This window comes from Cladosporium halotolerans (genome assembly GCF_011745625.1).
Source record: "Cladosporium halotolerans strain TM138-S3 chromosome Unknown Sca21, whole genome shotgun sequence".
Classification (NCBI taxonomy): Eukaryota; Fungi; Ascomycota; class Dothideomycetes; order Cladosporiales; family Cladosporiaceae; genus Cladosporium; species Cladosporium halotolerans.
The window spans coordinates 197331-220020 of record NW_027191472.1 but is presented as its reverse complement, the minus strand read 5'-3'; the positions used below and the strand labels follow the sequence as shown (position 1 = coordinate 220020).

Sequence of the window (22690 nt, the reverse complement as noted above, 5' to 3'; positions counted from 1 at the left end):
TGTCCCTGAGTTGGCGTTCATTTCGGGTTTCTTTACATTTGGCACTTTTTAGTCTGATACCACTATAGACCGGGTCATTTAAGTCATTTTATCGTCTCTCAATATTTCCAGTCCAGCACATCTCATACTTTCGAGTACAGCATTCCCTTTCCGGGTCGAGCTGAGCGCGGTACCATTGCAGGGTCAACTTCGGGAATGCACTGCTAACCCACACCACCGAGCTATGACTTTCGGCCAGACAGAGGCCGACGCCTTGTATCGGTCTAACTTGGCTCCCTGGCCTCTCGTGATCAACGAGTCCTCATCTTGGAACAGGCGGGGCGGGTCTCGATCGTTCGACTAGCTACCGACCCATCTCATTCCCGTGAAGAACCCTGTTCAACGTTTCTTACTCATTGGCCAGGCGTCCTTCAAGCATGGCGCGTCTCCCTCTGCCCTGGTCGTGTAGGTAGATGGCTTCGCTGACTGAAGCCCGCGTTCTCCACTCCTCTTTATCAGAACCGAACAGAAGCAAATCTGCCTTGTCGCCTTCATGAATTGCCGTGTCGACCCTCGAATCCTCCGGCTTCTCTCCATCAACCCTGCCAAATCCGATTGCTTTCCTAGCTCTCGTACTGACACACTCATACAGCATCTCCGCGTCCGCCTGGAGACCCGCCGAGTACACCCCGATACAACTGCAGGCTAAGGCCAACGGATCGCAGCTTCCCTGCGGCGTGAACGCATTCCCAACATTGTTGACACCAATGCAAGCATTCAGTCCATACTCCTTAATCATTCTGGGCACATCCAGCGTCCCTCTCGTCCTCTCCGGCGTCCTCATCATAAACAAGTCGCTCGTTGGCAAGCCCACAAAACTCACCGGCAAATCGCCAATCTCGTCCCTCAACCTCCTCCACTCGTCATCCGTAAACAGACTCAACCGCGTACAATGCCCCAACACCACCGTCTTCCCAGCATTCCTCTCCCTCCACCCCTTCCCCCTCAACGTCCTAACCACAAACCACACCAGCGCCTCCTTGCCCGCATCAAGATTATAATCCAGGTGAAAATCCAAATGTTTCCCCGTCTCAACCGCCAACTCAACCATCCACTCCACATTCCTCTCCATCCTCCCCCGATCACCCTCAACATACGGCGTGCTCCCCAGCGCCTCGACCTCCTCCCTGACAGCCGCCTCCTCCATCAACGCCCTCACAACCCCCTTCCCCCCATCCTCATCCCCCTCCGACCCCGAAAACAGCGCCTCCTGCGCAAACGCGCATACCTGCACCCTCAGCCTCCCCTCCATGCCCGCTTTCAGCTCCAGCCCCGCCTCTAGACACTTCGTCCCAACGACCCCATCAACCTCCACAAACGCCCGCGCGTGCGTGACGCCCGCGGCAGCGCTCTCGTCCAGCAGGCGCTGTCCGCGCTGAAGCAGGTCCGCGCGCGTGAAAGAGCGTTTGGCGGCCGAGGTGAGCGCCATTGCTTCGGCGAAGGTGCCTTCGCGGAGAATTTGGGCGGCGGCGAAGCGCGGGTGCGAGAGGAGGTAGGGTTTGTCGAGGTGGATGTGCGGGTGGCAGAGGGAGGGGGCGAGGAGGGTTGGGTGCGGGGAGGTGAGGGTGGATTGGGGGAGGGGTTGGGACGGGGGTGGGCTTTTTTCTTGTTGTGATGGGTTGGAGGGGTTGATGGAGGTTATGGTGGAGGAGGTGAGGGTTAGGGTTGAGGGGTGGGCTGTGCCGGGAAGGATGGCGTTGGTGATGCTTCTTATTTCAGGCGATGTTTGAGGATTCTCATTGCTATTGTTCGGATCGGCTTGCAGGCGGTGCAATTCGGCGTCTAGGTCAATGCCGTGGGTGGCGAGGAAGGCTTGGGCCATGGTGGATGCTGAGCGGGAAGTATCAAGATTGTGATAATGGATTGAGTAAGGCGAAGGTGGGGTGTAATCTGGTAAGCTGTTCAATAGTATAGGAAGATACGAAGATGTGACGTCGTAATCGATGGAAGCTATCCTCGGTACAGGAACCCTAGGATATTAATGCATGATGCATGATGGGTCGAGCTAAGCAATTGAAGATCGGCCGGGACGCGCGAGGCTTGACGCTTGCTATATGGGCAGTGATGGAAGATAGCGGATGCATTGCTGTTGTTTTCCCTGCGGTTTTAATTCTATTGAAAATTGGTCCGATTGTTCATCATCACCTTAAGGTGTTGGTAGAGTCAGGTGTATTCCCTCACTCACAGCGCACCAGCCACGCGGAGCCAAAGGTGACACGAGACAACCCCTCCCCTCACCAATCTCGCTTGTCCCTACTTATGCACCTCCAGTCCCCGAACGCGACGCGCCGCTGCATAACTTGCCGACCTCACTGCACTATTCCCGTCATCATCAATCCCATCCCATACCGCCCGCCATCACCCTCGTTGTCGCATTAGCACCACCGCAGCCAGCAGCAGCCTCCTGCCTCCTCTCTCCTCTTGGCGCTCAGCGCGTGATCGCCCGGCGCAGCCAGCATGCAGCACTATCGAAATTTCTCCCAAGCGAGCCAGCAGCGCAGTCCGCATGCTACTCAGGCGCGACGGGGCCCTGGTACGTGATCCTCGCCATACATCCCATCCACTCCTCTGCCCACTGCGCGCGCGCACTCCCTCTGCGACCACCGCAACGCGCGTGCCCCACACGCGTCTGGCCCGTCTGCTAGCCCGCGCGACGGCCCAGCAGCACTCCCACCACCGCGATGGACCGCCGCGGCAGCAGCGTCCAATTCACCACGCCCCAATCTTCGCACCGTCGCAAGATTAGCCACGCTGACCTGATGGCCACCTATCGCAACGCAGGACCCATGGTCGCCCCTCCTACACACCCCAGCCAGCAGCCGCAGATGACCGCCGCGCAGATGCAGGCGCAACAGATCGAGGCAGCGCGCCGCGGCGATTTGGCGCGCAGACAGAGCAGGAAGCCGACGGACCGCGATATTTCGGAGGATGTCGGAGAGGTGATTGTTGGCGATGGAGTTCAGAGGTACAAGAAGTTGAGGGACGTGGAGAAGAGGCTTGATGCGGTGATGATGCGCAAGAGGCTGGATGTCATGGACAACGCGCAGAGAGAGTATGCGCGCAGGGAGGGAGTGCTGAGAGTGTGGGTCTCAAACACGGCCGAGGGCCAGCCGTGGCAGGTCATGGAGGACGGCAGTGGAATGGGTGAAGATGGCATCTTCGACCTGGGCGAGAACAGCCAGGCGACATTCCGCGTCAAGATCGAGGGCCGTTTGCTGGAGGATCCGGAGGAGCTGGAGGAAGACAAGCCCAGTCCGGACAAGAGGCCGCGCCTCAGCACGTTCTTCAAGGCCATCACCATTGACCTCCACCGGAATCCTGCACTCATGCCCGACGGCTACTCGCAAATCGAGTGGAAAAAGCAGCAACCGCCCAATCCGCAGAACCCGAACCCAAACTATGATCCGAATTCGTCAGAGAACAGCTTCGACAAGCTTGAATTTGAGCGCAAGGGCGATGAGAACATCAATGTGACAATCAGCATGCTGAGAGACACCGAGAGGGAGCGCTACAAGCTGAGCCCTGGCCTGGCTGAGATCCTCGATAGTGAGGAGGAAGACATGCTGGGTGCTGTGCAGGGTATCTGGGAGTACGCGCGCGCAATGCACCTGCAGGAGGACGATGACAAGAGAACCATCGTGTGTGACGAGCCATTGCGAAAAGTAGGTTTTGAAACGGACGCTCCTGAAAATACGAGTACTGACATCGCCCAGCTCTTCCACCAAGAGAAGCTCTCATTCCCCTACCTCCCCGACATCCTACAACCCCATCTCCGCCCTCTCCCGCCCATTAAACTCAACTACACCATCCGCGTCGACAAGCCCTACATCTCCCCCGCGAGCGACAGCGAAACCAAGCCCTCGACACCCACAATCTACGACATCCGCGTGCCCCTCCCCAACCCAACCGCTTACCAAATCCACAAATACGCAACTTCGAAATCCCACCTTGCAGACTTGCAGTCCATCGTCCGCACAGACGACGACCTCGCTCTGCTCGTGCAGAAACTCAACCAGACAAACGCCAAGCGTAAGTTCTACGAGAACCTCGCCAAGGACCCGGCCAGCTTCGTCAAGCGATGGGTCTCTTCACAGCAGCGTGATCTTGAGGTCATCCTTGCAGAGGCCACTCGCGGCGGTGGAAGCGGTGGGCTCGGTGAGGAGGGCGCGAGCGAGGAATGGAGGAAAGGTGGCGAGGACGGCCTTTGGGGCAGCCAGATCGCTAGGGAGAGTGTGGGCTTGTGGCTCGCGAGGCAAAACAAGGCACACTAAGCCTTGCTGCTCAGAGGTAAAGAATGCGGCGTTTCAGGTTGGGTGGCGTTTTTCGAAGGCTCGAAAATGGGGTACGATACCCAGAGACTCTTGTTGCACTCATGCGGATCTAGATTTCCCAGCGACCGCGAGTCTTCCAACTCGAGATAGAACGGCGCGAAGTACAGCTCTATGATCGAGTACAAGTAGACATTGTAAGATTTTCGAAGTTGAAGCTTTCTGCTGCTGCTTTCCTGCTCGTGTCCTTTGCAGTTTCTGCTGGTATGCTGAAGCCGGCGAGTCTCCCTCGGCTGCCTGAACTCACTTCACTTCACTTCACTCCGCCGGCTGACAGCAGCCCCACTATTCGCTTGATGCTCCTTCCGACCGCCCACAACAGACCTTTCACCTCGCCTTTCAACGCCCACGCACATACACAAACGACCACAAACAACACACGCGTCCTTGCACATCGCTCTCCACCATGGCCTCCCACCCACAACGCAACACGCCCCAGCACGCCACCTCTCGCCGCACCTCAAACACTACACCACCGAGCGCATCAACCACCCTACCCCAACCCCTCCCTCTCCGCTCCGCCTCAACCAACCCGCACCTCCCCACCCCAACTCCCTCAACTCCAACAACTACGCAAGCCCGCGCCCGCGCCGCGTCCTTCGTCACCGCCCTGCACGCCCACTACGCCTCCCTCTCCGACAACGGCACGCCGCAGCTCTTCTACCGTCTCTGCAGGGAGTATCTGGAAGGGAGGACGGATGCGGCTGTGTTTTACGCTTCGGCTTATCGCTTGCTGCTGAGGACAGGTGGGGAGGGGTTGTTGGGGGAGTTGAGGGTGTTTGTGCCGGTGGGGTGGACGAGCGGAGGAAACGGGGTGGGGTGGTTGGAGAGGAGTGTCGAGGGGGATGTGGAAATGGGAGGAGGAGGAAGAGAGGGTGAGGGTGGCAAGGAGGGTGGTCGTGGTGTGGAATCGAGGCAGAGGAAGAAGAGGCCGATCAATGGGTTTCGATCAGGGGCCAGCCCTCCGCGTGCCAGCGGCATCGGTTTAATCGAAATGCAAGACCAGGAAGCAATAGACGGGCAGATTCATACGCCAAACGAGATCTCGAGCACACACACGCCCACGCCCGTCCGCTCCTCGGAGCCCAAGCAGACGTCTAACATCACCACATCCGCCAAAGACCCTCCGGCCTCAACCGATCCACCAACAAACACAATCTACCCAACCCGCCGTGCCATCCTCTCGCGCCCGCTCACGAAACCCTACATCCACGCGCGGTGCGGACAGCGCTTCGGACATCCGCAAGACGTTCGTCGGCACCACATCGGGCAAGGAGGAAGGCCAGGGTGCTGGGAGAGGAACGGCAAGCCGGATCGAGAATGGGATGAGCATGAGAGTTGTAAGGTGACTTTCGGTGACCTGGCTGTAAAGAAGGTCGAGGGAGGGTTTATTGTGCTCGATTGGGGGAATGCTACGGACCCGGATGTGGACAAGGATGAGGAGGGCGGAGAGGATGAGCAGCGCGGAGAGGATGTGCAAATGGAAGGAGAGGGCGGGCAAGATGTGAAGATGGAGGAACTTGGCGCGAACGAGCTGGTAGAAGATGCAAGGGGGGCAAACGAAGAGCATGATTCAAAGCGTCGGAAGATCTCGAATGGCGATGTTTCTCTTGGGGATGCGGACTTTCGGGCTGTGGCGCTTGGGTTGAGGGCGAGGAAATGAGCGTACCGACATGCTCAGCTTGAACTGTGATTTCTTGCTGGCAGCTGGGATCGGAATAAAATGTCTGGAGTTAAGGCCTGCTCGATTATCCTGAACTGCTCCTCGTGGTAACTGTTGGAGTGTGAAACGGTGTTGCCAGAACGGTGAAGGAGGCAATGCGTTTACGGTCTATGAATCCTACCACATCGACTCCCACTAATAAAAAGCAAGAAGGTACCCAGGTAATAACATTTTGAAGACACCTGCCTCTCTTGCTCAATATACTAAGCCCGTCGGGCGCACTTGCAATGGCTCGACTATCGTGCTTGCTTCCACAGACCTGCTCTTGCCCGGCAAATCACTCAACTTTCCACTCTTTGCTCAACACCGCAGCAACCAGGCCGTTGCTTCTCTCAACATGTTACCCTCATCTATGTCCTTTACTTTGTTCCCCTGTCTCTCCTTGTTCTCTCTACAACATCATCCATCGATTGGACCAAGCAGCACATCACTTCATCAGATCATTGCATCCCTCCATCAATCCACACGCAGCCAATACAACAGTAACACTTCCGCCCTTCACCATGCACGTAAACATCGCGGCCATTTCCATGGCCCTCGCCGGCCCTGCCCTGGCAGGCGTCTTGACCAAGATCTCATCAACCACGACTCTTGACATCTGGGTCACAAACACCCCTCTACCAACAAGCCCAACAAGCCCAACATCCATCCCGCGTCCCACTCTAGCGCCAAAGCCCACCCAGTCCTGCTACAGGCCGAAAGACATCGACCGCCACTGGGAAGCCGAAAGAACCCTCAACGACACCACCGATCACCACAAGTCGTTCAAGCTCTTCATGGAGACCGACTTCGGCATTGGCGAGCACTGGAAGGAAGCCATCCACGTGCAGGAGATCCGCCCGGACATCTGGAACCTGCGCATCGGCGAGCCGGACGCGGATAACAATACCGCCGCCACCACGAAGCCGCCTCAACAGCCCCGCTGGAACCTCAAGAAGGGTATGCTGCAGACCGACAACTCGGCGCCCATCAAGGACATCCTGTACTTCCGTTTCTGGGCCGACGAGCTCCGCCGCGACTCGCGTCTGTTCTGGCAGGGCAAGAGGCCAAAGGTCTTCAGCCCTGTGCTCACTACCAACAACAACAAGCGCCACTACCACGCCGAGAAGAATGCCGAGCTGGTCGGCCGCGACGGCTAGCAGCTCGTCCGCGACGGCGAGAAGACCTCCTACGACCTCGTCAACAGGAAGGTGCCTGGCCACTTCTGGATGTGCCTGAAGGTCCCGAAAGAGCTCGTCGACTTCTTCCCGGAGCTGCAGGAGGAGATGCACAAGGGCGAAGAGCTGGACTTGAAGAAGGCTTCTCCTTCGTCAAAGCCGACTGGCGTTGCGATCAAGGAACCGCTCGACTACCAGTTCTTCTACACCGACGTGCTGAAGGACTCCAAGTTCGACGACGCCTCGGGCGAGGCTTGCTTCCCGATCAAGCTGAAAGTACGTTTGATACTGTCTTCCACTTGCCGATCTCTCCTGTTTGCTTTGTCTTTTGCTAACACTTCGCAGGCCGAGGAGTGGATCCATTGAGGACAAGCTTCCTCCTTCGTCGACTTCGCCAATCTCTGCCTCCTTCTTTCACCTATGCTTCTTCCGGATCTCCACCGTTGGGCGATTGACGGCTCTTGCCGTGGAGCTTTTCCTTTGGGTTGTTGTTCTGCTTGATTGTTTGGTCCCTGTCTTGCTCCGACTTGGCTTGCGGCTTTCTGCTGATGAATGATGGCGTTCTTCTATTGTGTTCATAAGATTATGCACTGCAAAGCAACTTTTCTTCTAACTCTCTTACGGCACACTTCCTTTCCTTCCAAGTTCCCTTTCATTTCCTGCCCTTTCAAACCACAACACATCCCCCTCTGCACCGAAAGCCATCCCGTCTCCCTCAGTCTGCTAACCCTCACATCTTCTCCCTTCCCCTCATAGCCGCCTCCCCATCAACAAGCAAACACCACCCCTCCGCACCCCTCGTCCCCTCCCCAAAACCCCCCACAGCCCTACCGGGCCACTCCCTCTCCGCATAAGCCAGCTCCTCTTCCCCGAAACTCCCCGGCTGCAACCACACCGCCCTAACACCCGCATCCCTCGCCTCCTTCAGTACCTTACTCGTAACCGCAGGCGGCGTCACGATGCTCAGCGCCGTCTGGCCCGGATGCGGGAGCGCCGAGGGCGAGGGAACGGTGGCGTGGGATTTGGGCTGGGGGTGCGAGGGGATTGTGATTGAGGGCGAAGAGGGATTTAGGGGCGTGACGGGCAGCGAGTGCGACAGGTACCAGGTGAAGAGGATGTGGCCGTATTTGGCGGGGTTGGAGGAGGCGCCGGCGACGGCGAAGGAGGGCGAGGAGAGGAAGGCGCGGGCGGCGGTTTGCATTGTTGGTTCTGGGGCGGCGGGTCTTGTGGAGGAGCGGGTTGTGGGCATTGTACTGCGTGGTATACCCTGAGGATGTGGTAGGGCAAGTTGATGGGATGCGCCAGGATTGAGAGAGCGGTTGGTGGTTTGCGATGATGTGATCGGCGCGCGCGCGATGGCTGGATGATGTCAGCTCGCGTGCCGAGGCTCTGTCTGCTTGATGTGCAGACGCCGACTTCGATACAGGAGGATGCACGAGAGACCGATGTCGGACGGGATGCTTATTGCGATCACTTGTATATATATTTACTGGTGACCCACTTGAGAGACTGGTGATTGCTAGCATAATAATAGCATCTGAGGCTTCGCGCCTACTCTAGTCAATACCATGGCGACATTCGCGTAGGTGTACTTCCGGCCACTTCCCTCTTTCCAAACAATCTACTCTTCTAATAGCAACCAAGGAAATCGACCTTCTCCGCCGCTTCCTACGCCGCCTTCCGCCCCTCCTACCCACAATCCCTCTACAACGCCATCCTCGCCTACCACCATGGCCCCAAAAACTTCTGCCTCGACCTCGGCTGCGGCACGGGCATCATGACCCGCGAACTCAGCAAGCACTTCACTCGCGGCCTCGGCACAGATCCCAGCCCGGGCATGATAACCCAAGCGAACCAAAACTCCCCCTCATCCCAATACGCCAACCTCACCTTCGCCCGCGGCAGTGCCGAAACCGGCTCCTCGCACCTCGCGCCCAGCAGCGTGGACGCCGTCGTCGCCGCGCAAGCAGCGCACTGGTTCGACTACGCCGCGCTGTGGCCCGAGATGTCGCGCATCGTGCGCCCCGGCGGCACGCTCGCGTTCTTCGGCTACAAGGACCACGTCTTCGTCGACTTCCCCAAAGCGACGGAGATCATGCAGCGCTACGCGTACGACCCGCACCCGGACCTGCTGGGCTCGTACTGGCCGCAGCCCGGGCGGTCCTACGTGCAGGACAAGCTGCGGGTGATTGTGCCGCCGGAGGGGGAGTGGGAGGATGTGCGGAGGGTGGAGTATGAGCCCGGGACGCAGGGGGCGGGGAGTGGTGAGGGGACGCGGTTTATGGAGAGGGAGGTGAGTGTTGGAGAGGTCAAGGAGTACGTGAGGACTTGGAGCAGTTATCACGGGTGGATGGAGGCGCATCCGGGGATGGTGGCGAGGATTAGGGGCGGGGAAGGGGATGTGATGGATGAGATGTTTGAGTTGATAGCGAAGGAGGACGAGTGGTTTGCGAATGATGAGAATCTGGTCAGGATTGAGTGGGGTTCTGCATTGGTGATGGCGAGGAGGAAGTGAGGCAGGCGAGTCGACTATTGGTATTTGGTGGTTTAGTAATTGGCTGTACATTTAAGCTCATCAATTTTCGGTACAATTCGATTATTCAGTCGTCGAACAATGCAGCGATCGTCGTCATCGAGCATCTGCAAGACGATAGTGGATACATCCGGAGTGCAACAGCCCTGCATGGCGGGCGTAGGCATGGGCAACGCCCGGCGTGCAGAGCCACCAACCGCCCCCTGCGAGCCCATCCCACATTACGCTTGCCGCCACGACTGGACTCTCCCTCAGTTTCCCTTGCTGAGACCGCTCGTTCGTCTATACCAGACTACACTCTCACTGCAAACAATACCTACACCAAGACCCCGCCTACCAACAAACACCAAACTCAAAGCTCCCCCACTCGGCACAAATGGTACGTAAACAAGACCCTGCAGCGGCCCTTCCGAGCGTGCGACCACACCAGACCTGCGAGGGACCCGGCGAAAGCCAAATCACCGCAGCGGACCGTCAACAACACCCCGTCAACACACTCCCGCGCCGCCGCACTCCTTGAAGCACCATCACAATCACTTCACTCCTCCGCGCACAACCACTCCATCCACCCGCAAAACACACAGTCCACTGACGCACCATGTCCGACCAACAGGCGCAAAGCACCAACTTCAAGGAGGCCTTCTCCCTCTTCGACAAGCGCGGCAACGGCCGTGTCGCTCTCCCCGACCTGGGCGACCTCCTGCGCGCCTGTGGCCAGAACCCCACCCTGGCCGAGATCAAGGATCTTGAGAGCCAGATGGGCGGCGACTGTAAGAGCAAAACGCAGAATCCACAAAGAAAAAAACACAAGGACTGACAAGATCCGCGCGACAGTCGACTTCGACAACTTCTCCCGCGTCCTCAACCGCCCCGGCGGCTTCCGCGACCCCGGCGAGCCCGAGGAGTACTGCCGCGGCTTCCAGGTCTTCGACAAGGAGCTCACGGGCTTCATCGGCGTCGGCCAGTTCCGCTACATCCTCACGAACCTGGGCGAGAAGATGAGCGACGAGGAGGTCGACGAGCTGCTCAAGGCTGTGGATACCAGCTCGGGCGAGCTGAACTACATGGGTGAGTTGTGCCGTTGCAGACTGGAAATTACGAGACATCTTGCTGACGACGATACGCGACAGACATGGTCAAGACGATCCTGGCGAACTGAGCGAGGAGATTGAAACTCCTTTTTTCTTGTCGTCTCTTTTTCATCACCTCCGACCGACACGCGTATGACCTTTGCACGGATACTGGCGTTTTGTTGTTTTGTTTAGTTCAGGAATAATGCGGGAACTGCGGGAAAAGAATTCCGATTTGGGCAGCAAGCGGGAGATGGGAAGCACTGCGAGCAAGGCGCCGGATCTCTTTCGATGGTGTACAGGCTGCGCCGAGACCCAAAGGCTGTTGTTTTTCTTCCACAGTATGCACCAGAGCTATGATTTGTACATGCCCTTCCAGTCGCCTCCAAATTTCATAAGTTGCTCTGAGACGCTGGCAGCAAAGGAACAGTGCCGCCCAAAACCATGGATTCGACATGGGTTGCGCCAAACACCCCGAGAGCACAACGATGCCCTCTGATTGTCTCTGAGCCCGTCTATAATATATCATATGCCTCATCTGTTCACCATAGTCCTCTTCTTCACCCCTCACAACCGCCCCTCACCACCCGCATCCTTCTCCATCTCCCCCCTTAACCACCCCGCCTCCGCCTCCATCTCCTCCATACTCCTCGGCTTCCTATCCTCATCCTTTGCCCACTCGCCCTTCCCCCGCTGACTCCCAGCCCCAGCACCCCCATCCCTCTCCCTCAAATGCCCCCCAACGTCCCCCTCCTCGCCCTCCAACCACTCATGCACCTTATCCCCCTCGCCGCCATCCCCAGCTTTGCGCGGAATGACATGCACATGCACGTGCGGCACGCTCTGTCCGGATTCCGCGCCATCTTGAACCGCGATGTTGAACGCCGGCGCGCCGTAGAGGCGCTTGAGCGTGCGCTGCACGCGCGTGACGGTGAGGAAGAGGTCGGAGAGTTCGGGCGGGGAGAGGTCGGTGAGGAATTTGTGCTGCGTGAGCGGGCAGACGAGGATGTGGCCGGGCAGGAGGGGCTTGAGGTTTACGAGCGCGAAGGTGTGGGGGGTTGTGTGGAAGACCTGCGCGGTGTTAGATTGAGAGGGCTGTGGTGGGGGGAAGTGGAGGAGGGGCTTACTTGGGAGGTTACGGTGAAGGGGCCGAATTTTATGAGGCGGGCTGGGGAGGGAGGCATTTTGGGTTGCTTGGGTGGATCTTCGAGACTTCGTAGATGTTGTAAGGTCTGTTGTCAGGTGTTTGCGCGCGAGCGCGTGTTTTTGGAAGTTGATTGCGAGGTTCCGAGGCATTTTGTTGATCGACGTCACTCGAGACTCGGGCTGCGAGCTTGATTCACATTGATGGATTTTCTGGCTCTACAAACTCTTTGACCCAATCTTGAGGAGATGGCACAGTAACTAACTTTCAGGTGCACACACGTTTCAGCGGAAATGGTGATCACATGTTAGTATGACTTGTATCCTTTGACAGAAGATCGAATCAGCTGTACATGGCAGATGGACTTCTGCGCTCAGCTTATTCAGAAATATCAGACGGAGTGTAGCAGCGACCATGCCATGAGCTGAAGCGTATAGGTAGGACTTTGAGTATGCCACGGAAATATTTTCCTTCATTCCATATTCAATCACTGATCATGCTGTCGTTACAAAGCGTTATTCATCATTAAGGTATCCAAAGCAGAAAGAGACACCCAATTTCTAGGCTTCAACCATCTCGCTTCTCTCCCTCTCAAACCACTCTCTGACCCTCCCGTCACCCTCTCCGTCGCCCATGATACTGTACTCCACGTCCCTCGCAGGTCCAGGAACCTGCTGCTTGACATCTACCATCCTCACACCACCCGTCTCCAAGTTCGAGATAACACAACATCCCAAACAATCCAACACCCACTCCCACATGATCAACCCGCTCCGGCGCTTGACCGTCTTGAAGCAGACTTCGCTCCCAGCACGACCACCCATAGTACCACGCAAATGAGCCGCCTGCGCATCACCGAGCCACTCAACCTCGCCCTTCTCCATCGAGCGGAAAAGCGCAGGGTCAACGAGCAGCTGCATAAAAGCCTGCACGATGCTCGCGTGCCTCTTCGCACACCTCCACGGTCGACCCGTCGCGTCCTGCCGATCCGTCTCGATGGTCTCGATCAGATGGCCAGGCAGAGGACTGTGCGTCGGCACAATACTGTCTCGACGCCCGCTTTCGACGCTGTTGAGCAGCCTGTGCAGGGTGCGCATGTGCGCCATCGTCCAGGGGTGCGTGTTGGGCAAGACGCCATAGCGGGAGCGCAGCTGGGCGCGAAGGGAGATCGAGACGGTCTGCTCTGTCGTGCGCGCTGCGGGCGCGGGGGTGGGAGGTGGGCCTTGCTGGCGAGTGACTGCGGACCAGAAGGAGGTCGTCAGGCGGGAGAAGACGCCTTCGTTTTCTTGCTGGGGTGCGATGGGGCGCTGGCCGACGAGCGTTAGCATTGGGGAGCCGGGCGAGGCGTTCGTCTTTCCGGTGTGGGTTTGCTGGGTAGCAGCTGCGTTCGTCTTGTCGAACAATGGCCGGACTGGGCCTCTTGGAGCGAGGACGCTGGGTTGTTGTTGGTAAGAGAGGGTGGAGTCGTTGAAGTTCACTGTGATCTTCTGTGGAGAGGCGAGATTGAGATTCTCTTCGTAAGAGCGCTCAGGCCATACCTCAGCTGGTTGTGTTTCTTCCTCATAAGAAGGCTCACCGTTGACCTCCTGGAACTCGTCGTCCGGAGATTCGTCACGCATGACGGCTAATCTCTCGGTTGCAGGCTTCTTCGCGGCTGGCGTTGATACTCTGAACTCGCCTAGCAACTGCCTCTGATCGCTAGCCTTGCTGGCTAGGCTGTCATCGGTGACGTTGGGCTCGGTCTCTTCGACTCTGACTTCAAAATCGTGCTTGATCTGGTCTCTGGAGGCCTGCTTTTGCGCGACGTTCCTATCGTCGAATGCCTTACTGCTTCGAAGCAGACTTTTGCGCATTGGTGTGTTGAGAAGTCGCCCTACGCCCTCGTCTTTAGGTGGGTTGCTGGTAGGATTCTGAATTGGGGAACTCCGGTGCTTGGTCTCGGCGTTAGAGTATCGACCTGACATTGAATTTGAGCTCTTCTGGGCAGTCTTCTCCTGAGAATCCTCGACCTTCGATGAGTCCATTCGCAAGAGAGCACTGAGATCGATTGCTTTTCTCTCCTGCGGCCTGGGCTTCTCTCGGCGATAGACTTGAGGCATATTGCTCCGCCAGAAGAATCCAGTATCTTCACCACTCTCATTTGGGGTTGTCATACTGGAACTCGCCTCAGACCGAGAGCTGGCAAAATCCTCATCGGTTCCATCATGCGTGTGATGGTCTCCTTGCCCCAGGCGGTGATGTACCTCCAGCTGGGTATCTGCGGCATGCGGATTGGTGAAACCACTGATGTCGCCCTCTTCTTGGTCTTCTTCGTATTGATCGCCATTTGCTTCGTCGTCCAGCTCGACGTCGTCATACCCGTCGCCTTCTGGCGCTTTAACATAGCCTTCTGCTTCCTCTTGGTCAACAGCTCGTCCTTCGCCGGATTCCTCGTCAACCACCATGGTGTCTTTATGTCTGCTTTCATCGTCATCCGTGCTAGGCGGCGTGAGAACACCACTGCTCCGCCCACTCTCCTCATCATCCCTTGAGCCCCGACGACCAGACTCCCGCGCCTCACCTTCTTCTTGAGTACGACTTGGTCGATCTGGCGAATCAGAATATGTGAGATCAACTCCCGAAGTTTGCCGCCACGTACGCGGTAGCTTAGCCCTCGGAGGCCTAGGGTTAGGCTCTTCCGCGAATATGGGCGGTATGCTGACCGTCGTGGAGTTCTTGCTGGCTCTGAAAGGACGATGGGAAGCGGCCGAGTCGTCGATGTCGCGAGAAGCCTCTTCGGCCCAGATGTCGTCGTCTGCTGCTTCGTCCGAGTGGTGAGACGGGTCTCGAGCGCCAAGGACAGCGTCGTCTTCGGTAATAGTCTGCGTGGGCTTCGGCGTGGGCGAGTTGTGATTTGACATAAGAGAGTCGTGGTATGCATCGGCTCGCGTATCGTATGGCTCAGTCTCGGATTGGTGGTCCTCACGGTCATCTTCTCCATCAAGTCCATCCATTTGCTCGTCCTGGTCTTCTTGCTCATCTTCGTCCTCTACCGCTTCTTCTGCTCTCGCCATTTCACGGTGCGCAAGCACGGGTCCAGTAGGCTTCCAATTCATAGCATTGTGAGCACCGCCTGACTGCGGTGTCTTGGCTTCTTGCACTTTTCCAGCTATGTCAGGGTATTTGACCGAGGGTGGCGAGGATGTAAGGTGTTCGATGCTGACGTGCGATCTCTCGTTTTCGTCGTGTGTGCTGAGCATCGTCGTGCTGGCTTTAATGCTCGCCAATGATTCGCCCGTGATCATGGTGAAGTCCTCGTTCGCAGCAGTCATTTCACCGCCACGCTCAGACACCAAATCGTCTGAGGAAGCTTCGCGTTCCGAAATCGCGTCCTGCAATGCGTCGTTCAGCTCCTCACGCGCCGCACTCAGACGTTTGTACCGCTGATTGCGCATGGGGTACAGGCTCCTCCTTCTTCTGATTTCCGACGATGGCACACTCTGCTCTGAATATATGCCAGCGCTCGCGGCGCGCGAGTGCTGCTGTGTGGTTGAAACGTCCATGGAGTCCTCCTCTGGATCCGGTTGTATTCTTGGGCTTCTCGCGCTGCGCCTGGTCTCTGCTACAGGTGTGCCTTTTCTTTTCTTCACACTCCTACGCGATATATCCGACTCGTCAATATGCGCAGCAGGTGTGGGCAGTCGTCTACGGCGAGTGATAGGGCTGGATTCCCCGGTGCGAAGCGGAATTGTTGTTGTGCGGCTGGAAGGACGTTTACTCGGACTTTGCGAACCGTTGGGCGCGACGGATTGTACTGTAACTCTTATGCGCGCATCGCCGGTGTCCATGAGGAAAGACTTGGAAGGTGATCCGCGTGGGCCAGGCGTCCCTGAGGAATGTGCGATCGACGGTGCGACGCTTCGGCGGGTGTAAGGGTGTGCAGATACGGGCGAGGAGGGAAGGTGAAGAGGGTCTGGCGAGGATCCGGACAAGGACGACATGGTGAGTAGTGAATATTGCTGATGTTGTTGTCGCGTGTGTGTCGTCCGGTTCCGTTGGAATTGCGCGTGTTTTGATTTTGTTTATCGTGTCGCGCGTGCAAACTCGGGTCGTAGCCGAGTCGCGCCACTCCTGACGAATGTACAATAGTGCGGCGACAGCAACTCTGCTGTATAGCAGCAATGCGCCTCGTCGGGAGGATATCGATAATGATGTCGTCGCGCCGAATGTGTCTCTTCATCGTTAGTCCGAAAATGGCGCCGGCAGTTTGTTGTCCCTGGCAACCGACTGACAGCGGGGTTTTGAAGCTTCCTCTTCGGGATGACATCCGAGAAGTGAATGCCTAGAATCTCACTCACGAATGCGCCTCGGCTCTGACACTCGTCTGTAACATCTGAAGTCATGCCGCAGTGATATTAACATTCCCTCCTGGATCCTAAATCGCCCTCGCCATGGGCATACATGGGTAAGCTCTTCTCAGACCTCCTACTCGTTCGCTCATTTACTAACAACCGCCACCAGCGTCCTCAAAGACATTGGCCCCGGCCAGCGCATTTCCCTAGCCAAATTGAGCGCGCAGTACTACCGAGAACTCGACCGCCCATTCCGCCTGGCAATCGACATCAGTATCTGGCTCTTTCAAATCCAATCCGGCAAAGGTGGCTCAAATCCTGCACTGCGCACATTCTACTACCGCCTTCTTCGACTCCTCAGTCTCAACATCCACCCGTTGTTCGTCTTCGATGGCCCGAACAAACCACTGTTCAAGCGCAACAAGAAAGTCGGAGGGCCTGGAGTGCGAGTGGCTAGCGTTCCGGAGTTCCTAGCGAAACAGCTTCTCAAACAATTTGGGTTCCCGTGGCATGTCGCGCCCGGTGAGGCAGAGGCAGAATGTGCGCTGCTGCAGAAAGAAGGCATCGTGGACGCCGTGCTGAGTGAAGATGTGGACACAATGATGTTTGGCTCTGGCGTGACTCTACGGAGCTGGACACCTGAGGGGAGCTCTGGCAAGACACCGACACACGTGAACGTCTATCGCGCAGAAGAGACGGCTGCAAAGAGCGGAATGGACGGACAAGGCATGGTTCTGGTTGCTCTGATGAGTGGAGGAGACTATATACCGGAGGGTATACCTGGATGCGGGCCTAAGGTCGCATGCGACGCTGCTAGAGCAGGTTTCGGAAAGGAGCTGTGCGCACTTGGACGATCCGATAAGGATGGACTACGAGCCTGGCGTGAAAGACTACAGCACGAGATCCGGACAAACGAATCGAAACTGTTCTCGCGCAAGAACAAAACGCTGGTCATTCCCGAGGACTTCCCTAGTGTAGAAGTTTTGGGCTACTACACACGTCCATGCGTCTCTTCTGCACAGAAACTGGCGCAACTACGTGGGACGCTTCGCTGGGATCAAGATATCGACTTTCCCGCTCTCCGATCCTTCACGGGCGACGCTTTTGACTGGCGATGTCTAGGTGGCGCAAAGAAATTCATCCGCAATCTGGCACCTGCCATGCTTGTTCGACGGCTGCGATTGATCGCTGAAACTGCAGAGGACCTTGAGCCGGACCAACAAGCGGGCCTAGAAGCAAAGCTCGTCGCCAAAGTCCATGGCAAAAGGAATCATTCCTCCACCGATGGCGAGCTTGAGCTGCGAATCTCTTTCACCCCTTCGGACCTGGTACCCATTGACCTTGACATTGAGGACGAGGAAGACGACTTTCTGCTTGCTGGCGAAGACAGAGATGGAAGCGATCAAGAAGATGTCATCCCTACGGTACCCAGCGAGACACCCACGGAGGCTTCTGATGCTGAAGAGGCACCGGCTTCACCTAGCAAAAGAGCACGCCAACCCAAACCATACGACCCGAATGCTGCGGACAAGCTTTGGATCTTGAAGGACTTTTTGCAACTGGGCTGTCCTCTATTGGTTGAGGACTATGAAGCACAGCTTCGAGTACCTCGAGAAACAGCTAAATCGAAGCGAAAGGGCGCCGCGAACACAGAATCAGGACGCGCTCCGAAGCCTCGAGGGAGGCCGGCGAACGCGAAAGCTGGCAAAGGCAGCGACATGCCCGCGAATGCTCTCATGCGCCATATGCAAGTGACCAAGGCTGCTTCGGTCGAACCGGAAATGCTTGCGAACAAGCCTAAGGAAGACGACATGATGCCCGAAGTTCAAGAAGACCCATACCCTGTCTCTGGCTTCAAGCTCCCTGGGATTCGGGTTCCAAGCTCTATGATGAGGAGGAGTTCGGTCACGACGGAAAATCCGATGCCCTCATCACATCCAATCACGTGCTTCGCTCCAGAGACCAGATCACAGCGCACGCCCAAGAAAATGAGTGGACTCAAGCGTCCCTCACCAGACTTGTCGACGACTCGGTCCAACCGGGGAAGAGGACAGATCACTTCGTACTTCTCGCCCACGCCGAAAGCGAAACGCACACAGTCGCAGTGCGATCTGGCGAAGGACGCAGAGACAGAAGTCATCGACTTGCTGTCATCTTCTCCCATGCAAGAGATCGCACGGGATCAAAGCCCCACGCCACGTCGAGAAAGAAAGCTTTCAGAGGACGAACTGCCACCTTTGCCGGGTACTGTAACAAAGCGCAGGAAGAGAGGACCATTGAAAAAGAGCTTGAGTGCCCCCGTTCAGACGACTAGCCCACTCTTTATGCGTCAAGGCTCGGACGACATCCTAGATTGGGCACTTGAGACACTTGAGAGCGCGAGGGAAGAGTCGCCACAGCGTAGCTCGTCGCCTACTCGAATTCGCCACGAGGAGAATTATGCGAACCGGCATCTGGAGACGAACGATGAGCAGGTCAAAATGACTTCGGTCAACCGGCCGACGGATATGGATTTTCCCTCATCAAATTCTCTCCCTACACCACCCACCGAGAGCAGCTCGCCTGCACTTCTGCCTTCGAATCCCATGGATATCGGGAGCGCGAGACGGGAGGCAAGAGCACGGACTCCACCTCCAACCACAAACCCCACAGCAATAACCCTATCGTCCTCACCCGCTCAGCCATTTGCCATACCACCTCCACGCCAAGCCCAAGTTGCTCTCGCTCAGCGGGAACCGTCACCACAGCCAGCAGTCCAAGATGCACCTAAAGCATCGAAGAAGAGCAAATCTACGCATATTATTCTTCGGCCCTCTCTGCCTGGCACCTGGCGCGCCGCCACCACCGAGGAAGCTGAAGCGTTGGATCTCACAGGAGACGGCAGTGGCGTACGGGCAGACAGCTCTCGCGCAGGGAAAGGCAAGCGGCCTGCTGGCAAGTGGCGGGCTAGTGGTGTTGAGGTGTTAGATTTGACAATTGACTGAGGCGGTCTCGCATCAACCATAAAACGGTCTGTTGAGACAGTGATAGGATAGCGATGTTTTAGATTTACGAGTCACGACGATACGACTTTATTGTATGAACAGATCGAGGAAGGAGAGCCAAAAGATGTACAGGGCATGAACAGCACCATGGCGATGTGCAAATGGAGTAATCAGAGTCTTGAGTAATTGTATACACTTTCTTCATACAAACTTTCTCTTCCATGCCATCAAGAGAAACATACCAGCTAAAAGAACAACGCCGGACGGAAAATACCAACCCATTCATGGAAGAAACGCCGATCCCAAAGCTCAAGGCTTGCACATCAAGTTTTCTGCAAAAGCAAAAGAGGAAGACCGGACTCCTACGCCTTGGTCTTCTTCTTCTTCTTTTTCGGCTCTTCGTCGTCACCGCCGGTGCTCTTCCTCGCCTCCTTCTTCGCCTTCTTGGCCTCCTTCTCGGCCTTCTTGGCAGCCTTCTCAGCCTTCTTCGCGGCCTTGTCGTCCTTCTTCGATTCCGACTTGGGGGCGGCGGCCTCCTCGTCTGAGCTGGCGTCGCTGTCGGGCTCGGCAACGACTTCGGGCTTGCTCTTCTTGCTTGACTTGGGGGTATCGACCTCCTCGACCATCTTGCGCTTCTTGCTGGGTGCAGGGGCCTCGGTCTCGGCCTCGCCGTTCACGGGCGCATCGGCGTCGATGCCGTCGGCATCCTTGTTGTACTTGCGGGCCTCGTTGATGGACCACTTGCTGGCCTTCTCCTGACCGCCGGGGCCGATGGCAACGCCAGCGGGCTTGAGGGGCTTGCCCTCCAGACCGCGCAGGCGGCGCTCAACAAGCGCGCGAGCGGCAACACCGACCTCTGCCTTCTCCTCCTCAGTGGGCTCTTCAGCGTCAGCCTCGCCGTTCTGGCCCCAGGGAGAGAGGGCGTCGACGCGGAGACCAAGAGTAGCCTTAGTGGCGAGCATACGGGCGATCTTGCCCTTGTTCTTGCCAGTTGCCTGGCCGATGAGGGAGGCGTGGTAGATGAGACCGTACTTGGGGGTGTCGTGCTTGGTCTTGAGAGCGCGGAACAGGGCCTTCTCGGCACCAAGGATCTGAATGGTGGAGGCAGGGGACTTGGCGAGGTTCATGAGGGAGCCGGCGTGAGCAATAAGACGGGCGCCCACGAGGTCGCCAACGAGAGCCGTAAGGTTAGGCGCGATGGCCTGCATACGGGCAGTCAGGTACGAAGAGAGCTGCTGGCGGTACTCGGTGAATCCAACAACCTGCTCGGCGAGAGCCTGGATGTTGTCAAGATCGTCCTCGGTGATCTCGGTACCCATGGAGACCTCGGCGGCAGCCTTGACAGCGCCCTCAATCTCCTCGGGCAGGACACCGGAAAGATCGCAAGTAGAAGCGTTGGTGCGGAGACCCATGGTCAGAACGACACGGGCGAAAGCGACGTTGTCGTTGATGATGCGGGCCATCTCGGGGAAGTGCCAGCCGTACCATTCCTTCACACGCATAGCGTAGGTGTTCAGCTCTTTGTCAAGGTCGTCAAGAAGCGCAATGGCCTGGATGATCATGGTGTCGACCTTGTCGGGGGAGAACTTGAGCTTGTGACGCGACAGACTGTGGGAGAGACCAAGGCTCATGGTGTTGAAGTCCTGAGGAAGAATGTCGGGGATGAGCGAGGGGAGGTGCTCGCGAACGGCACGAAAGATGTCGGCGGTGGTCGAGTCGGAAATGGGCGAGATATCGAGACCAGGGAGCTTGGTGATGGAGTTGCCGAGCTTGGCGTCAGCAACTGCGAGCTGAACCTTCTTCTCGTCCTTGAGTGAAGAGAGCATGCTGGAAAGCATGGGAGTGACCTAATCGGCTGTTAGTACAGTCTCTATCGTGATCTTCCTCAAGCGCGCCGCAGTGGTCATATGCCGTGGCTTTGGAGCTGCAGTCGCAATTGACACTGCGACTACAGCTCGACAACCCATGCACTCCACCAGGTGCTTTTCGAACAGTATGCTCCACGGTATCTCTCATCCGCGCGCCAAGGGAAATCTTCGCGGACACACCTTTCCGTCGGTCAGAGCCGCAGCCTCCTCCAGCGCACTCGCAGCATTCTCGAACTTCTTGAACTCCTTGAGCTTCAGCAGACCAGTGGTCCCCTCGGCGGTCTTGGTCTCCTCGGCAATATCATCACGCTTCAGGAGCTTCTTGTCCTTGGCCTTGAGGAGCGCATAACCGGCCGAGGTCTCGGTGAGGATGAAGAGGACCATTTTTGCGGTGGTCGCTGGTGCGACAGAGGTGCGGGCGTATAAAATCACACAGTCAATGTGGCAAATCGACTGGGACTCGCGCACAAGCAGCGAATAAGCGTTGCTGCCGGGTTAGTAGAGCGGTGGTGGAGAGTGCGTCGGCGGCGCGTGGACGGTCGAGCTGCGAATCTCTCTCGACTAGAAAGTTGGAGGAGCTTAGAAAATTGCTGCTGCACCTCACGCGGGCCTAGCCGCCCGCGGCCCGTGCCAAGACCGTGAAGCTAGTGCCAACGACGTCCAAAGCCCGACTTCACTCCCGCGCGACAGAAGATCTCCAAAGGCACATCATGTGATCCATACACTTAAGCGCGGCGCTTGCTGTCGCAAAACAACTATTTCTCTAGTGTGGATGCCATGGCGACCTCTGCATCTGCTCGCCAGTCTGACTATTTCGCATCCCGACCGATTCCACGCACGCGAACCTCCGGATCTGGATTCACCAGCGCTGCCTCACCCAATGCCAAGTCTCCTCGGACACCATTGGTCGGACGCAGCATCTCAGGTCAATTCGGTAGTCCAGGAGCGCTAAGCCGGGAGCCGGAAGAAGTGGTTGTCTATGAGTTACATCCTCGGTTTTTGAGCGCCGGGTTCGCTGGGGAAGGCAAGCCGCGTTGCGTGCACAGATTCGGATATCAGCCGGGTGACGGCAGACGCGTAGGGGACTTTCGTCATTTCTTTGAACAGCCCAAGGCTGCGACTCAGAGGCCTCGAGACGATGCACGGTGGAGCGCGCCGTACGAGCTTTTTAGTGTCGATGTCGGTGATCTGGACTTCGCTTTATTACAAGATCGACTAGAGCGTGCGCTTCGCAACGTTCATACCGAGTACCTTCAGCTGGATTCTACGAGATCACGCAAAGCAGTTCTTGTGTTACCACCGCTATTCCCAACCCCGCTCTTAGAGATCACTCTTCGAGTCTTGTTCACGCATCACGCGCAGCCGCCTACTATCACACTTCTTACTACTCCGGTCCTGTCTTGCGTGAGTTCTGGATTGAGGAGTGCGCTAGTGGTTGACATAGGCTGGGAAGAGACAGTTGTCACAGCCGTTGGAGAGCACAAGCCGGTCGCAGAGCGGCGCAGCGTGCGTG

At 57.1% G+C, this 22690-nt stretch overlaps 9 protein-coding genes across 9 annotated transcripts; 5 read left to right on the top strand and 4 right to left on the bottom strand.

The window, feature by feature from the left end:
- Nucleotides 1-388: 388 nt before the first annotated feature.
- On the bottom strand, nt 389-1861 carry WHR41_06475 (uncharacterized protein; the record flags this gene model as incomplete). Its single annotated transcript, XM_069375080.1, has 1 exon — nt 389-1861. The coding sequence occupies one exon, from the start codon at nt 1859-1861 to the stop codon at nt 389-391; it is 1473 nt and encodes a 490-aa protein (XP_069228278.1).
- Nucleotides 1862-2316: 455 nt separating this feature from the next.
- WHR41_06474 (uncharacterized protein) lies at nt 2317-4524 on the top strand. The gene is made up of 3 exons (XM_069375079.1): nt 2317-2572; nt 2821-3701; nt 3753-4524. The coding sequence occupies exons 1-3, from the start codon at nt 2497-2499 to the stop codon at nt 4308-4310; spliced, it is 1515 nt and encodes a 504-aa protein (XP_069228279.1). The 5' UTR covers nt 2317-2496; the 3' UTR covers nt 4311-4524.
- A 2069-nt stretch (nt 4525-6593) lies between these two features.
- WHR41_06473 (uncharacterized protein) lies at nt 6594-7229 on the top strand (the record flags this gene model as incomplete). Its single annotated transcript, XM_069375078.1, has 1 exon — nt 6594-7229. One exon carries the CDS (start codon nt 6594-6596, stop codon nt 7227-7229), a length of 636 nt encoding a protein of 211 aa, XP_069228281.1.
- A 748-nt stretch (nt 7230-7977) lies between these two features.
- Nucleotides 7978-8496, bottom strand: WHR41_06472 (uncharacterized protein; the record flags this gene model as incomplete). Its single annotated transcript, XM_069375077.1, has 1 exon — nt 7978-8496. The coding sequence occupies one exon, from the start codon at nt 8494-8496 to the stop codon at nt 7978-7980; it is 519 nt and encodes a 172-aa protein (XP_069228282.1).
- A 207-nt stretch (nt 8497-8703) lies between these two features.
- WHR41_06471 (uncharacterized protein) lies at nt 8704-9762 on the top strand (the record flags this gene model as incomplete). Its single annotated transcript, XM_069375076.1, has 2 exons — nt 8704-8829; nt 8892-9762. The coding sequence occupies exons 1-2, from the start codon at nt 8816-8818 to the stop codon at nt 9760-9762; spliced, it is 885 nt and encodes a 294-aa protein (XP_069228170.1). The 5' UTR covers nt 8704-8815.
- A 265-nt stretch (nt 9763-10027) lies between these two features.
- WHR41_06470 (uncharacterized protein) lies at nt 10028-11260 on the top strand. Its single transcript, XM_069375075.1, has 4 exons — nt 10028-10159; nt 10394-10550; nt 10615-10848; nt 10911-11260. The coding sequence occupies exons 1-4, from the start codon at nt 10157-10159 to the stop codon at nt 10937-10939; spliced, it is 423 nt and encodes a 140-aa protein (XP_069228171.1). The 5' UTR covers nt 10028-10156; the 3' UTR covers nt 10940-11260.
- A 157-nt stretch (nt 11261-11417) lies between these two features.
- Nucleotides 11418-12034, bottom strand: WHR41_06469 (uncharacterized protein; the record flags this gene model as incomplete). Its single annotated transcript, XM_069375074.1, has 2 exons — nt 11418-11921; nt 11978-12034. 2 exons carry the CDS (start codon nt 12032-12034, stop codon nt 11418-11420), a joined length of 561 nt encoding a protein of 186 aa, XP_069228305.1.
- A 4323-nt stretch (nt 12035-16357) lies between these two features.
- Nucleotides 16358-19519, top strand: WHR41_06468 (uncharacterized protein). Its single transcript, XM_069375073.1, has 2 exons — nt 16358-16438; nt 16495-19519. The coding sequence occupies exons 1-2, from the start codon at nt 16425-16427 to the stop codon at nt 19307-19309; spliced, it is 2829 nt and encodes a 942-aa protein (XP_069228304.1). The 5' UTR covers nt 16358-16424; the 3' UTR covers nt 19310-19519.
- On the bottom strand, nt 19472-21735 carry nop58 (Nucleolar protein 58). The gene is made up of 2 exons (XM_069375072.1): nt 21358-21735; nt 19472-21156 (listed from the first exon to the last, which is right to left on the bottom strand). Exons 1-2 carry the CDS (start codon nt 21559-21561, stop codon nt 19672-19674), a joined length of 1689 nt encoding a protein of 562 aa, XP_069228300.1. The 5' UTR covers nt 21562-21735; the 3' UTR covers nt 19472-19671.
- Nucleotides 21736-22690: the final 955 nt, after the last annotated feature.

What these genes read in the sequence shown, in the direction of transcription:
- WHR41_06470 (XM_069375075.1), top strand. An exon ending in GAGCCAGATGGGCGGCGACT is followed by an intron (nt 10,551 to 10,614) that starts GTAAGAGCAAAA and finishes TCCGCGCGACAG; the next exon opens with TCGACTTCGACAACTTCTCC. An exon ending in GGGCGAGCTGAACTACATGG is followed by an intron (nt 10,849 to 10,910) that starts GTGAGTTGTGCC and finishes GATACGCGACAG; the next exon opens with ACATGGTCAAGACGATCCTG.
- WHR41_06474 (XM_069375079.1), top strand. Translation starts at nt 2,497, where the DNA reads ATGCAGCACTATCGAAATTTCTCCCAAGCGAGCCAGCAGCGCAGTCCG. An exon ending in TCAGGCGCGACGGGGCCCTG is followed by an intron (nt 2,573 to 2,820) that starts GTACGTGATCCT and finishes ATCGCAACGCAG; the next exon opens with GACCCATGGTCGCCCCTCCT. An exon ending in GTGACGAGCCATTGCGAAAA is followed by an intron (nt 3,702 to 3,752) that starts GTAGGTTTTGAA and finishes GACATCGCCCAG; the next exon opens with CTCTTCCACCAAGAGAAGCT.
- nop58 (XM_069375072.1), bottom strand. Translation starts at nt 21,561, where the DNA reads ATGGTCCTCTTCATCCTCACCGAGACCTCGGCCGGTTATGCGCTCCTC. An exon ending in CGGCTCTGACCGACGGAAAG is followed by an intron (nt 21,157 to 21,357) that starts GTGTGTCCGCGA and finishes ACAGCCGATTAG; the next exon opens with GTCACTCCCATGCTTTCCAG.